Source organism: Gouania willdenowi, chromosome 1 (assembly GCF_900634775.1).
Source record: "Gouania willdenowi chromosome 1, fGouWil2.1, whole genome shotgun sequence".
NCBI lineage: Eukaryota > Metazoa > Chordata > Actinopteri > Blenniiformes > Gobiesocidae > Gouania > Gouania willdenowi.
The window spans coordinates 20,426,780-20,438,552 of record NC_041044.1 but is presented as its reverse complement, the minus strand read 5'-3'; the positions used below and the strand labels follow the sequence as shown (position 1 = coordinate 20,438,552).

The following is an 11,773-nucleotide window of genomic DNA, read 5'->3' as shown; positions in this document are numbered from 1 at the left end:
TATCGTAATTTTTGTACTATTCTATATAATTCTAATGTGTTGTTTGCACATTGTGTTCTTTGGTTTTACGATGGTTGTTATACTAAAATCAAACAGGAAAGTAGAAATTTCCTTACACTGAAACTTTAGTATTTTATTTGAACTTTTGATTGCACTGTTTTGCATTGCTTTTGGATTTTGCACCATTGTTGTTGTTGTTCCCTCAGGATATTTGCACTATACCTGTAGGTGTTTTATTGTATGTTTATGCAATGTGTACACACTGTGTAATAGACTTTTATTTTTATTTTCCTCTGCTCCGACAGTTTGGGAGAGATACAGTGTTTACGTTTGTGCAGAATAAAGGACAGAGATGCGGAACATCAAACTTTTGATTCTCAGGCACAAAAAAACACAAATCTCTGCGGGTCAAAAGGAATCATTCGGCAAATCGTCGAACATTTATGAATGTAAATTGTACGTAAAAAAATAACGGTAACATCTTCAATAATCACAAGAAAATCATAATTATGAAACCTTTAACTGTATATACATTTTACTATTACTTTTTTAAAAAATTTAATTTAAATTCAATTTAATTTAATTTCCTACTATGAATTTTTCTATAACTTTTACATTAGCAGGCTGCAGCTGCTGCAAAACATCTGCGTGCTGCTGTCTCATCGAATTACTGCTGAACCGCTCAGTTACAAAGCAGCAATAAATCCTCCCAGTCCAGAGGATCCTCCTGGAAGATGAGACTCACATCTGTCGGGAAGACAAACAAGCTATAGGTTAGAAGTTAGTGAGGTGGGCATATATGAACAAAACTGTACAAGTTTAAATTGAAATGTCTAAAAACATGAAACGCAACATAATTAAGGCTATATATTATTCTACTTTTGAGAAAATTTAATTAAATTGTTTTGCTTTGACAACTGACATGTCAGCTTTATTGATCCAACCACAGTGAAGCACACAGATGTGAAGTTTTCTTTTCTGAACCAAAGCAATTTGTGCTGGTTAAAGTGTGCTTAAAAGCATAAATAATGAAAATCTACATCCTTCATACAGGGAGAAAATACCTTTTGATTGTTTCCATTTGTCCTATTGTGCAATTCAGTCCCAGCTATGAAAACAAAAAATTATTTAAATCATTAAAAAGGAGTTTGAATCTATTGATATTGCTATCCTACTCTTTTTAAAATAATTTTCTTTATGTCTTATTTTTGTAGACGCATTGCTGCTAAATACCAGATATCACTGACCGAGTCATTACAGTGCAGCAAAATATTTGCTATTCATTTGTGGGGAACACTTTAATAACTATCATTATAAGTATAATAATAGAAAAAAAAAAAAAAAAAAAAAAAAAATAATAATAGATCATAGTTAAGGAGTTATACATTGCTTGTTGAATATTTGCTAACAGTTTGTTAAGGATTTATAACTGTGCCTTATAGATTGCAAATAGAAAACTTAAGCTGTACAGTGAACAATTTATATAATACATGTTAACTGTATGTTAATGATTTACAACTCTACCATATAAATGAGTACTAGACCATCCACTCCCTAAAGAATAAACACACACCATAGACATCAGCATCACCACTAATTTATGAAAAATAAATACTGGCTCTTTAAATCTGTCTCTTTTGCACTTTTATACTAATTAACATTTATACATTTATACACTTTTTATTCCGATAGACTTTAACCGGAACTTATGTTTACTGTGTTTGTTTGGCTTGAATATTTGACGTGCACTTCAATGTCATTGGGAGGGGCATGTGGAATTTCATTGTACTTTGTGCAATGACAATACAATTATTATTTTCTATCCTGTTCTGAATACTACTATTACTACCATTATCACTAATGACTTGTTAAGTATCGGTTAAAACTTTTTATATGTTCATTTATTCCTCATTTACTACAATAAATATGAAATAGGTTAGAATAACGTCCCAATATTGTATATAAAGTTTTAACTGATACTTAACAAGTCATTAGTAAGTAGTGTACTAAAAGCTTATTCATGATCTATTACTAATTTATAAGCTATAGTATAGTTATAAGGTATAGTATGTAACGGATAGTAATTATAAAGTGTTACCCATTTGTGTAAGGAGATATTTTTCTACATTATTGACAAGAAGAAGAGAACTAGTTAATTATCAAAATACAAGGTATACTTTGTCTTTTTTGGTTGGTTGAAAACTAGAAATCCAGATTTATACAAAAACAGGTTCTGATGTGAAAAGGCGAATGTACTGTATGTTGTTCATTAAAAAATATGTTTCTTTACCCTTATTGGTTTTCTAGTCCCATGACCTGTGCTACATACAAATCTGGGTTGGGGTCAATTAAATTTTTCAATTACAATGAAGTTTTCAATTATCCATGTTCAATTACAACTCAATTATAACCATGTACAATAAAAAAAAATACAAATGCCAATTACAATTACATCCTCAATTACTAAACCTTCAACAAAGAGCCCCATAAAACACAACCTTCCTCTTGTGTTAGCTTTCTGTTAATATCTCTTATGAAAACTGACCCAAGTCTTAAACAAGCTGTAAAATACCCTGAAACATATTTTCTATCGTACAATTTGTTTTCCATCTCTTGGTTACCTTGTTAGACCTCTTTATCAATGAAAATATTGGTATTCGTATTTTTGGTGTGGGCATCTGAGCCTTTATTTTGTCAGTATAGCCATTTTCAAATGGTAAAATAATCCTCAAAAGAACAGTCAGGTAGTGGGAAACTTGATATGAAACACATTTTAATAACTGTTAACTACGTATGTGTGTGTATATAATAGAACTGTAACACAGTTCCCCAGTTTTGCGTTTAAATAAATTGTAAATGACAGTTTTATAAAAATTTCCATGTCAATTACAATTCAATTACGATTACAACAGCAACAGATTTTTTCCAATTATGATCAATTACGGGATTACAATTCTAATTACCACCAACCCTGGTACAAACCATATTGATGTAGTAGGAAAAATCCTGATTAGAATGAACATGTAAACTCATAGAGAAGGACTTGAACCCACAACCTTTTAAAATAGTTGTGCATGATTGGTCATATATTAACTGTAAATTGTAATACAGAAACAGATCAAACACTGACTTCAGTCAGCTTGGTGGTTGTTGTTGGTGGCCGTCTCCTGCAGGGACTCTGCTGATGACTTCTTAGAGGCGTTGTTTCCATCTTCAGCCACAGTCACTGGTGGAGGAGGACTCTGTTGCTGAACAACTTCCTCTTTTGGGTCGTCATCGCAAATGTCTGGAGCTGCAGACTCAGCACCGGGATCAACAGCAGCTTTGTCAGGCTCAGCTGTGAAGGACAATAAACAACTGGTCAGTGGCTCCCAGCAGCATTGACACACTGTGTGCTCCTTAAAAAAATAAAAAAAATAAGGCAAAAGAATGAGAAAAAAACCTTTTTCAACAAGACTGTAGTTGTAGTTTTTTCATGTACCTTCAGCACCAGGCTGATCAACCACTGTGCTCCACAGGAAATCATTCCTGCCTGTTGGTGATCAAACTGTAAAATTCATCACTGGAACCTCACAGCTTGATTGTTGTAAATATCTGTATCATATTTGTACATTTTGTATTATTTTTGTAAATGTCTATTATATTTGTATTATTATTATTATTAAATAATAATAATTAATAATAATAATAATAATGATAATCTTTATTTTTTACTACTGTAATGTGTGTGTATCTGATCCTTATTTTTAACAGTATTTTACTTAATTAACACGTATTTAATGTTTATCCTTTCTTTCGTCTTTGTTAAATGTTTTATTCTTTTGAGATTTTTTTCTTGGCTGTAACGAAAGCAATTTCCCCCTGGGAATATTAAAGGAATTTTGATATCTGTGGTTCCCAATCTATTCACACTCCCGTACCCCTTTTTTTTTTCATTTTTCCTCCTTGCTCTCAGAGGATACATTTTTTTAACCTTTATTTAACCAGTAAAGTTTCAATGAGATTAATAATCTATTTTTCATGAGGGTCCTGGAAGCAATTAGGTGTAGGAGACATGCTCAAGGTCCCACAGTGATGGCCCACGGGGGATTTGAAACTGCAACCCTCCGGTTGCGAGCCCACTTCTGTAACCACTAAACCACGTCCCTCAAATGGCAATTATTTTTAAAAGCTAAATTGTTGGAAGAACTCTCAATTTTTTCCAAGATCCTTCAAGTCTACAACATTTTTTCAAATCAAAAAAACAAAACAAAATTTAGATGCAAAATAGGGCATATTATTGTTGAAATAGTTAGTTTTCCCCCCAAAAATCTGTGGCCCATCACACCTCTGGAATGTTTGATTCTGAGTCTTTAATTGTTCTCCAAGCAAATATTTTTTTGTATTATGTTTACATGTTTGCCAAAGTCTTCACAGCACGTTTGACTAACGCAAAGCAATGTATAACTCTCATCATATTTGCGTCGTTTTGATGAGATTGTTTCACTGTCGCTTCTTATATAGGCCAATGTATAATGTGTGGCAATGCATGGAGGCTCCTGACAGCTGGTTTATTTATTTATAGTTTCCAATGTTGTCATGCCGTTTTTAACTTTTATTCACGTACCCCCTAATATATCCCTGGGGGTACCCGTACCCCACTTTGGGAAGCTAGGATGTATATCAATGACCGCAAAAGGTTCAGTGATCCGTGTGATCCTCATTAAGCATTCACCCTCACGTAGAAACAGGTGGTTTGCTCTCAGGTGGGATTTTCTCTGAGTTTAGAGGACTCAAAGGGGCCACCCTGTTGGTAATGATTACTGACCACTTCCTAATAAGCCCCAGCCGTGCAGCTGCTTGAGTCTGTGGGAAAGTAGGCTGACCTGTCATTGTCTGACCCACTTTTAGGTGGAGGGAAAGCAGAGATAAAAGAGTAAAGAAGTTGGACTGCCACTGTCAAGATGGCACCTCAGGCATCATTGCAGTGTTGAGAGAAACATCATTTCTGTCGTTTTAGTTGTGCTGACTGGGATTACTCATCTTTCATGCACTGTCATGGAAAATGTGATGATCTACTGTCATGTTCTGGCATCACATCTCTAAACACGTGTACAAACTCTGCAGTTATGTAACATCAACAGAAATCCTCTACGAGAGTTGTTTTCATTCTCTTTTCCAAGCACCATGACGCTTATTAACATACGCAGAGTTTGTGGTTAAAAGTTTTCATTAGAGTTTTCCCAAATTCTTTAGAAAAAATACAATTTGTATAAATAATTATAATGTAAATTGGTTCTAACATATTTCTGTTAGTTTCATGTCACATATGCTAGTTCTACCTCAGGTGTGTAGTATAAGTTTTCAGTGAAATGGTCCCAAACTTTTGAGACTTTAGGTTGGTTCTTCTTTTGTTGCCCAATTCTTCTTCACAATGTAAATGGTGAAGCGACACTGCACCCAGCAGTTCATGTATGGTACTGCAGCAAAAATGAAGCAGAAAGCGGCCGCCAGTTTGATTTTATTATGAATTTACAACATTAAACGACGCATCGAAGCACATTTTTGTAGTCAACATTATCAATTATGTGACTAATTATTTTTGCATTATTGTTACACACATTGTCGTTGGCGCAAATCTAAAGACAATCCATGTATTGTCTATCAAATATCAAACTGTGCCTATGCTTATTAACACTCCAACTTCAAACTTGTAATGTCATTGTTAGATGGAGAATTTTTATTTCATCCTTATGACATGTTGGAATTCAAATGCTTTGATACCAGCATAAACACCTCTGATTCCAAAATCAGAAAATGGGATTTACCTCAAAGTATCGAGGGTTTTCACGTTTTTCACGGTCTGACTGATTAGTACAGCCAAAAACACGGCAATATTTCACCATTTCCTCTCAAAATTCGGGATTTGCTCGTTTGTGTGCTGTTTGTAAACCGGCTGCTTACCTCCAAAATGGCGACTTCTGGGTTGATGACTTGCCGTGAAAACCCTCTATTAGGTGTAACTACACCATCATTTTATTTTTACTTTTACATTTATCTGTTATTAATCAAACAGAATTAGATAAACAAAGCTTATATTTTCACAAGACAGCATTAGAAACAGTTGTAGCCCACAATGGGTGTGATCATATTGAAGCTATTGGTTTTCAATAAGGGGTTGGTATTTTAATCCATTGGGATCTTTCTGTCAGTATTTTGTCATTGATTCTCTTTCCTCACTTTTCTGTCATCAGTTTCCACAGTAATGTTGATGATTAATATACAAATTTCCATCCCGTTAGTAATAAACACTGTCCAGTAATCTGAGGAGCATCTTGAAATGTCATTTTTTTTTTTTTTGTGAGAAAACAATAAAACAAAGTGTGGCTGGAGGCAGCCATGCGAGTCCACACATGACCACTCTTTTACCTTTGAACCAGTAGGCCAGCAAACCTCTGAGTGATACATGAAGTAGCTCCTCATACATTCACAGGCATTGCAGAGAGAATTTAACTATTAAAATAGCCAACAAACATTTTAATTTAAATTTAAGATGTCTAACTTACAGAGAAACAAAAAGTCTTCAATTTATTAGTTTTTCCTAATAATAATAATAATAATAATAATAATAATAATAATAATAATAATAATAATAATATATATCCCCTTTTTTTTTTAAATGCTTAAGATTGTCCTTTTAAATCCATATTATCATTAAGTAATAAGTATGTATGAAGTGTAGGGACACTGTTTTTAGTCCTTTAACCTCATTTGAGCTTCTATTTCCACCCAGTGGTGGACTAAAGTAGTGCAGGTTTTGTTACTTGTATTTTCCTGTATTGGTCAATTAAGCTATGTGTAATGTATTGACTCTTTTTGTACAATCGAACAAATAAATACATATTTGTGGATATATATATATATAAATAAAACATGCTATGGGTTAACTATTTTCCAAAGAGCGAAGAATGCAAAGATGTTAAAAACTACTTCCTTTTCCTCAATCAACTGAGTTTATAAACCCAGAAGGAAATGACCTTGTACCTTTTAAAAGATAATTTTTTCAACAGTTGTGCTTCTCCTCTGCTCATTGTTTAACCTCTTTTTAAATACTTTAAAAAAATTAAATGTTGTGCTTTCAGACATTACATCGATCCATAGTGTACAACGGTAAGGATTTGGACTCTTATACAGCAAACACAGACCGCTTCCGTTTTTACCAGGTATTCCAAAATAAAAGAAATTTACAACAAAATCAAAATATCTTAAAATATTTAACTGACCGATCTCAGGTACCAAAACTTCTGGAGACTGTGTGACTTCAGCATTTAGAGGGATGTTAGTTTCATCTGGTCTGGAGGTGAAATCCACAGAGTTTCTCTGGAACAAAATGGAAAACACAGGATTACATATGTGAACTTTTTTAATGTTAATTTTGACCAGATTTACAGCAATGTTAGTCAAATTTTTTTTCTCATAAAATATAATGTCAATGTTAAATCTAAATGTTAAATGCTATGTTTAAATGTAAATGTTAAATCTAAATACTAAATGCTAAATGTTAAATCTATGTTAAATGTTAAATCTAAATGTCACAGCCGGGTGAAACTAAATATTCAGCTAATATGCAAATTCACCTGAAGTACCAAAATAAAAGCTCATTTAGATTTAACATTTAGCATTTAGATTTAACATTTACATTTACGTTTAAATGTAACATTTACATTTAAATGTAACATTTGGATTTATATTTAACATTTACATTTAAAGGTAACATTTAATATTTAGATTTAACATTTACATTTACATTTACATTTAACATTTAGCATTTAGATTTAATTTAACATTTAGCATTTAGATTTAGATTTAACATTTAGCGTTTAGATTCCACATTTACATTCAAATGTAACATTAAGATTTAACATTTAGCGTTTAGATTCCACATTTACATTCAAATGTAACATTAAGATTTAACATTTATGTTTAACATTGACATAAGTAAACATGTTGCTAAATGTTGCAACAAGTTGCTGTTTATTTTTAGCATGCGCAACTTTACAATCGGCGCCCCATAATCCAGATGACACCTACTGTATACTTGGCTATATTTACCATTTGTTTAACACTGGACTGTAAACTGACATCTTAAATATGTTGTGAAACTGCTTACTCTTCCTCTTCTCCGTGCAATGTAACAACCGACACCAAATCCAAGAGCCGCAATAATGATTACAGAGATGATGATGATGCCTGAGAAGGACAGAATTCACATTAGAATTACAAATTGTGCAAAAGCTGCACATACCTCAACATTAGTGTATTAAAAAAATGCTAATATATTGAAAATACATGTGAAATATGTGGTGAATGCTCCTACCAGTGATGTCATTTTTATCAGATACGGGTGCGGCAGTGGTAACTGCAAACAGAAGGTCAAATTTGTAAAAAAAACAAAAAACAAAAAAAAAAAAAAAACTATGAACTTACTTTGACTTTTATGGAAAACAATCAAAAATACATTTCACTATTGAAAAAAAAATAAAAAATAAAAATAAAACTCTTCTTTCGTGTTCCTAAACCCACTTTATTTACTTTATTTAAAATAGAGTTTTAATGTATGCAAATGTATGAAATGTCAGCCCACTAGTTTAGCTATTCTCTGTGAATATAAAGTCAAACCACACTAAATGTTGTCATTTGGATTGTTAAAAGATCACTACTAGTCAGAATTATCACTTGCTGCTTGCTTTAGGTGAATTAATCTGCAGTAGAATAACTGGCAACATAACAGGGATATATACAGATCAGTGATTTATGTTCATCACAGTTAGTGATATAACTTTTTTTCATGGTCCAAGTCAGAGATGGTGTATGTAGAATTTCTACAGTAGAAACATCAGTAGACTGAAATGAAACTTGTGCATGTGTTGTTGACTGACTGCTTATGTGCCCATTTATTTTCTTGTATGCTGCTGGCCCCAAGGAACAAATGCCATTTTTATATGAAAAAAATAATAATAATAATAACCTTGAAAAATCTTTGATTGCAAACTAAATGGGCAAACTGGGAAGCATGCAGCCTTTGTTCTGCTGAAAACTCTCCTATATCCACATTGACGGTGCTGACTCTTTTTTAATGTCTGGATTTTACCAGACTTGTTACTTTCTTGGACCTGTCTTCAAAGAACAAAAAGTGGCAAAATCAGATTGTAAAAGGGTGGTGTAACAACAGCTTAGGTTAGAAATATTGTAGCTCGGGCACTTATCGTGCAGAGATCTGAAACCATTTGAAAGGATGTTGCACATCCTCTTGATTCACACCCTATTGCATCAAGTAACACAAAAAACACCCAAGTGCTACACATCAGCTTTACTTCTGTGTAGCTTAGTTTATACATATTTCACTGCTCACATTCATTATAAAGTACAAAGTAAACAGTAAAGTGAGACTTACTGAGCTTGTGGTCATCTCTGGTGATAGCCGATTTAGTGGTTTTTGGAACAACAATGGGTTCTGGTGTTGTCAAGGATGTTGTGGGTGTCGCGGCAGAAGTTTCATTTTCTACATCTACAAGACAGTGAACATTAAACCCAGCTTTCCAGTGCCCTGGTGGTCCTGTTTTATGGCTGTTCACCTGCTGTTTCTGCTGAGGGTGTGATGGTGCTGTTGTTTGTGTCGCTGTGGTTACTTGTGCTGGCAGTTGTCATGTTGGTAATGACATTATTTTGGTCACTGTCAAATTTTTGATGGGGATTTAAAACAGAGGAAAGTTCTTCATCGCTTGTGACAACCACTGTGAGAGCAGATGTGACAAGCAAACCTGTGGGAAATGAAAGTGGCCATTAAAAGAACAGAAAACGCTCCTCACTAAAGATTGGAAGTGATTGACATCCCATTCGTGTCCAACTAACATTTCTGTAATTTTAAAATCAGCTCTTTAAAAACATCTTAAAATGAAGATGGTGATTTATAGGTAAAGAAAATGTCTCTAAAAGTGATTTTAAACTGTAAAAAAATCAAGTTTAATCAAATAATATTGATATATGATTACACATCCACAGAGCAGCTTTTTACAACTCTAATATTTATACATTACATTGCTAATAAAACAACAGAATATTTAATTGGAGTTAGAGAAAATTAAATGTTGATCACAGTATAAACCAGACATGGGCAACTGGCTGCCGGTGGACCACATGCGGCCCTCTAGGTAATTTTATTTGGTCCCCTAAGTAAATGTACAAAATGATAAAAAATACACAAAACAAAAGCAAGAATAGATTAAACAAATACAAAGAATTACAACATTGCAGAAAAATACAGTAAAAGACAAGAAAAATACAGAAAATACTCCAAAAACACACAAAACTACTACAAGAATGAACAGACATTAATACACAAAATTACTCCAAATAACACAAAACGGCAACAGAAATACACAAAATGACATTTCAAAAAAAAAAATATACCATTTTACAGAAATGTAAAGAAACGTATGCCAAGTACAGTATAGTACTAACAAACAAGCAAAGCGACAACAGAAATAAAATAATAAAAATGACAACATAAATACACAATGACTGCAAAAAACATATATTTTACAGGAAAAGTTCACAAAAGGACAAAATGAATGCACAAAATGCTATCATATCAAGCAAGACAACAACAAACATACACAGAATGACAGAAAAACACACAATTACTATAAAAACCTTGTTCTTCCTGTCCTCAAACATATTTTTGTGGCCCCTGTTGTAATAGAAATTGCCCACCTCTGACAGACATTCAAGCACACCATTACACTACACAATCCTTTGGAAATTGGCAACAAACCATGAATGGTAACTGCTTGTGTAATTCCTGTTTTTTAAGATTAGGAATTGTTTTTACTTGATGAATATAACTCACAATGTTTTTCATTTGGCTCATAATAAGCAAAGATTACCTTCTTTACTTCAACTTTTATTCTTGTCTTAGCTATTCAAATGTTATTCAAAAACATGCCCAAAACTTACCTGAAACAAGGAGAAAACTTGCGTTCATTGTAGAATTTGGCCAGTTTTTAATGCCTACTTTTAAAATGAGGTCCCTTTTGGCTTCACTGAGTTACTTCTTAGTTTGTCAGAAGATACCACACCTACAGAAAAGGTGTCGAAATAACTGAGACCACAGCAAGATGAGCTATGAGTACAAAGTTGCTAAAAGAGCAAAAAGAGGAAACTGATGGTACGTTGCTTCAGATGATGAAATAACATTTTTTTATTCAACGCTTCAGTTAAATGTGAAGTCGACCAATGAAGAGAGATGTGTTTGTCCTTATTATGTTTCATTTTCACCAGTTTGTCTGAAAAAATGACAGATTATTAATTATTCCTCCATTTATTATACTGAATCAATAGCTTACTAGGATCACATGTCAGATATTAGTATTTATTTCTTGAATATTAAATATTCTATGAATATTATTATTCATTTGACACTTTACTTTTATGGAAAACAATATAAAATGCATTTCACTGTTGAATAATCTTTTTTTTTTTTTAATCAAACTCTAGTGTGTGTGTGTCTCTTCAAATCTGTCGTGCCACGTCACCGGTCCTCACAAGCATAGTAATAAAATATTTATTTTGCTTTTGAGTGTTTTCCAGTTCTGAAATGGAATTCATCTCCATCTAGTGGCAGGAAAAAACCTCCAGCCTGTCTATTCTGTTTTCTCTCCTAATTGTCCTTCCTATCTCCTGTCCTATCCAATGTTCCCGAACCCGTGGATGATGTCACAGGGTTAAGGAAAGG

At 33.1% G+C, this 11,773-nt stretch overlaps 1 protein-coding gene across 1 annotated transcript; it reads right to left on the bottom strand.

Moving 5' to 3' along the window:
• Positions 1-260: 260 nt before the first annotated feature.
• LOC114469373 (uncharacterized) lies at positions 261-11,139 on the bottom strand. The gene is made up of 8 exons (XM_028456872.1): positions 10,996-11,139; positions 9,615-9,800; positions 9,434-9,547; positions 8,357-8,398; positions 8,150-8,229; positions 7,263-7,359; positions 3,131-3,337; positions 261-747 (listed from the first exon to the last, which is right to left on the bottom strand). The coding sequence occupies exons 1-7, from the start codon at positions 11,021-11,023 to the stop codon at positions 3,132-3,134; spliced, it is 753 nt and encodes a 250-aa protein (XP_028312673.1). The 5' UTR covers positions 11,024-11,139; the 3' UTR covers positions 261-747; position 3,131.
• Positions 11,140-11,773: the final 634 nt, after the last annotated feature.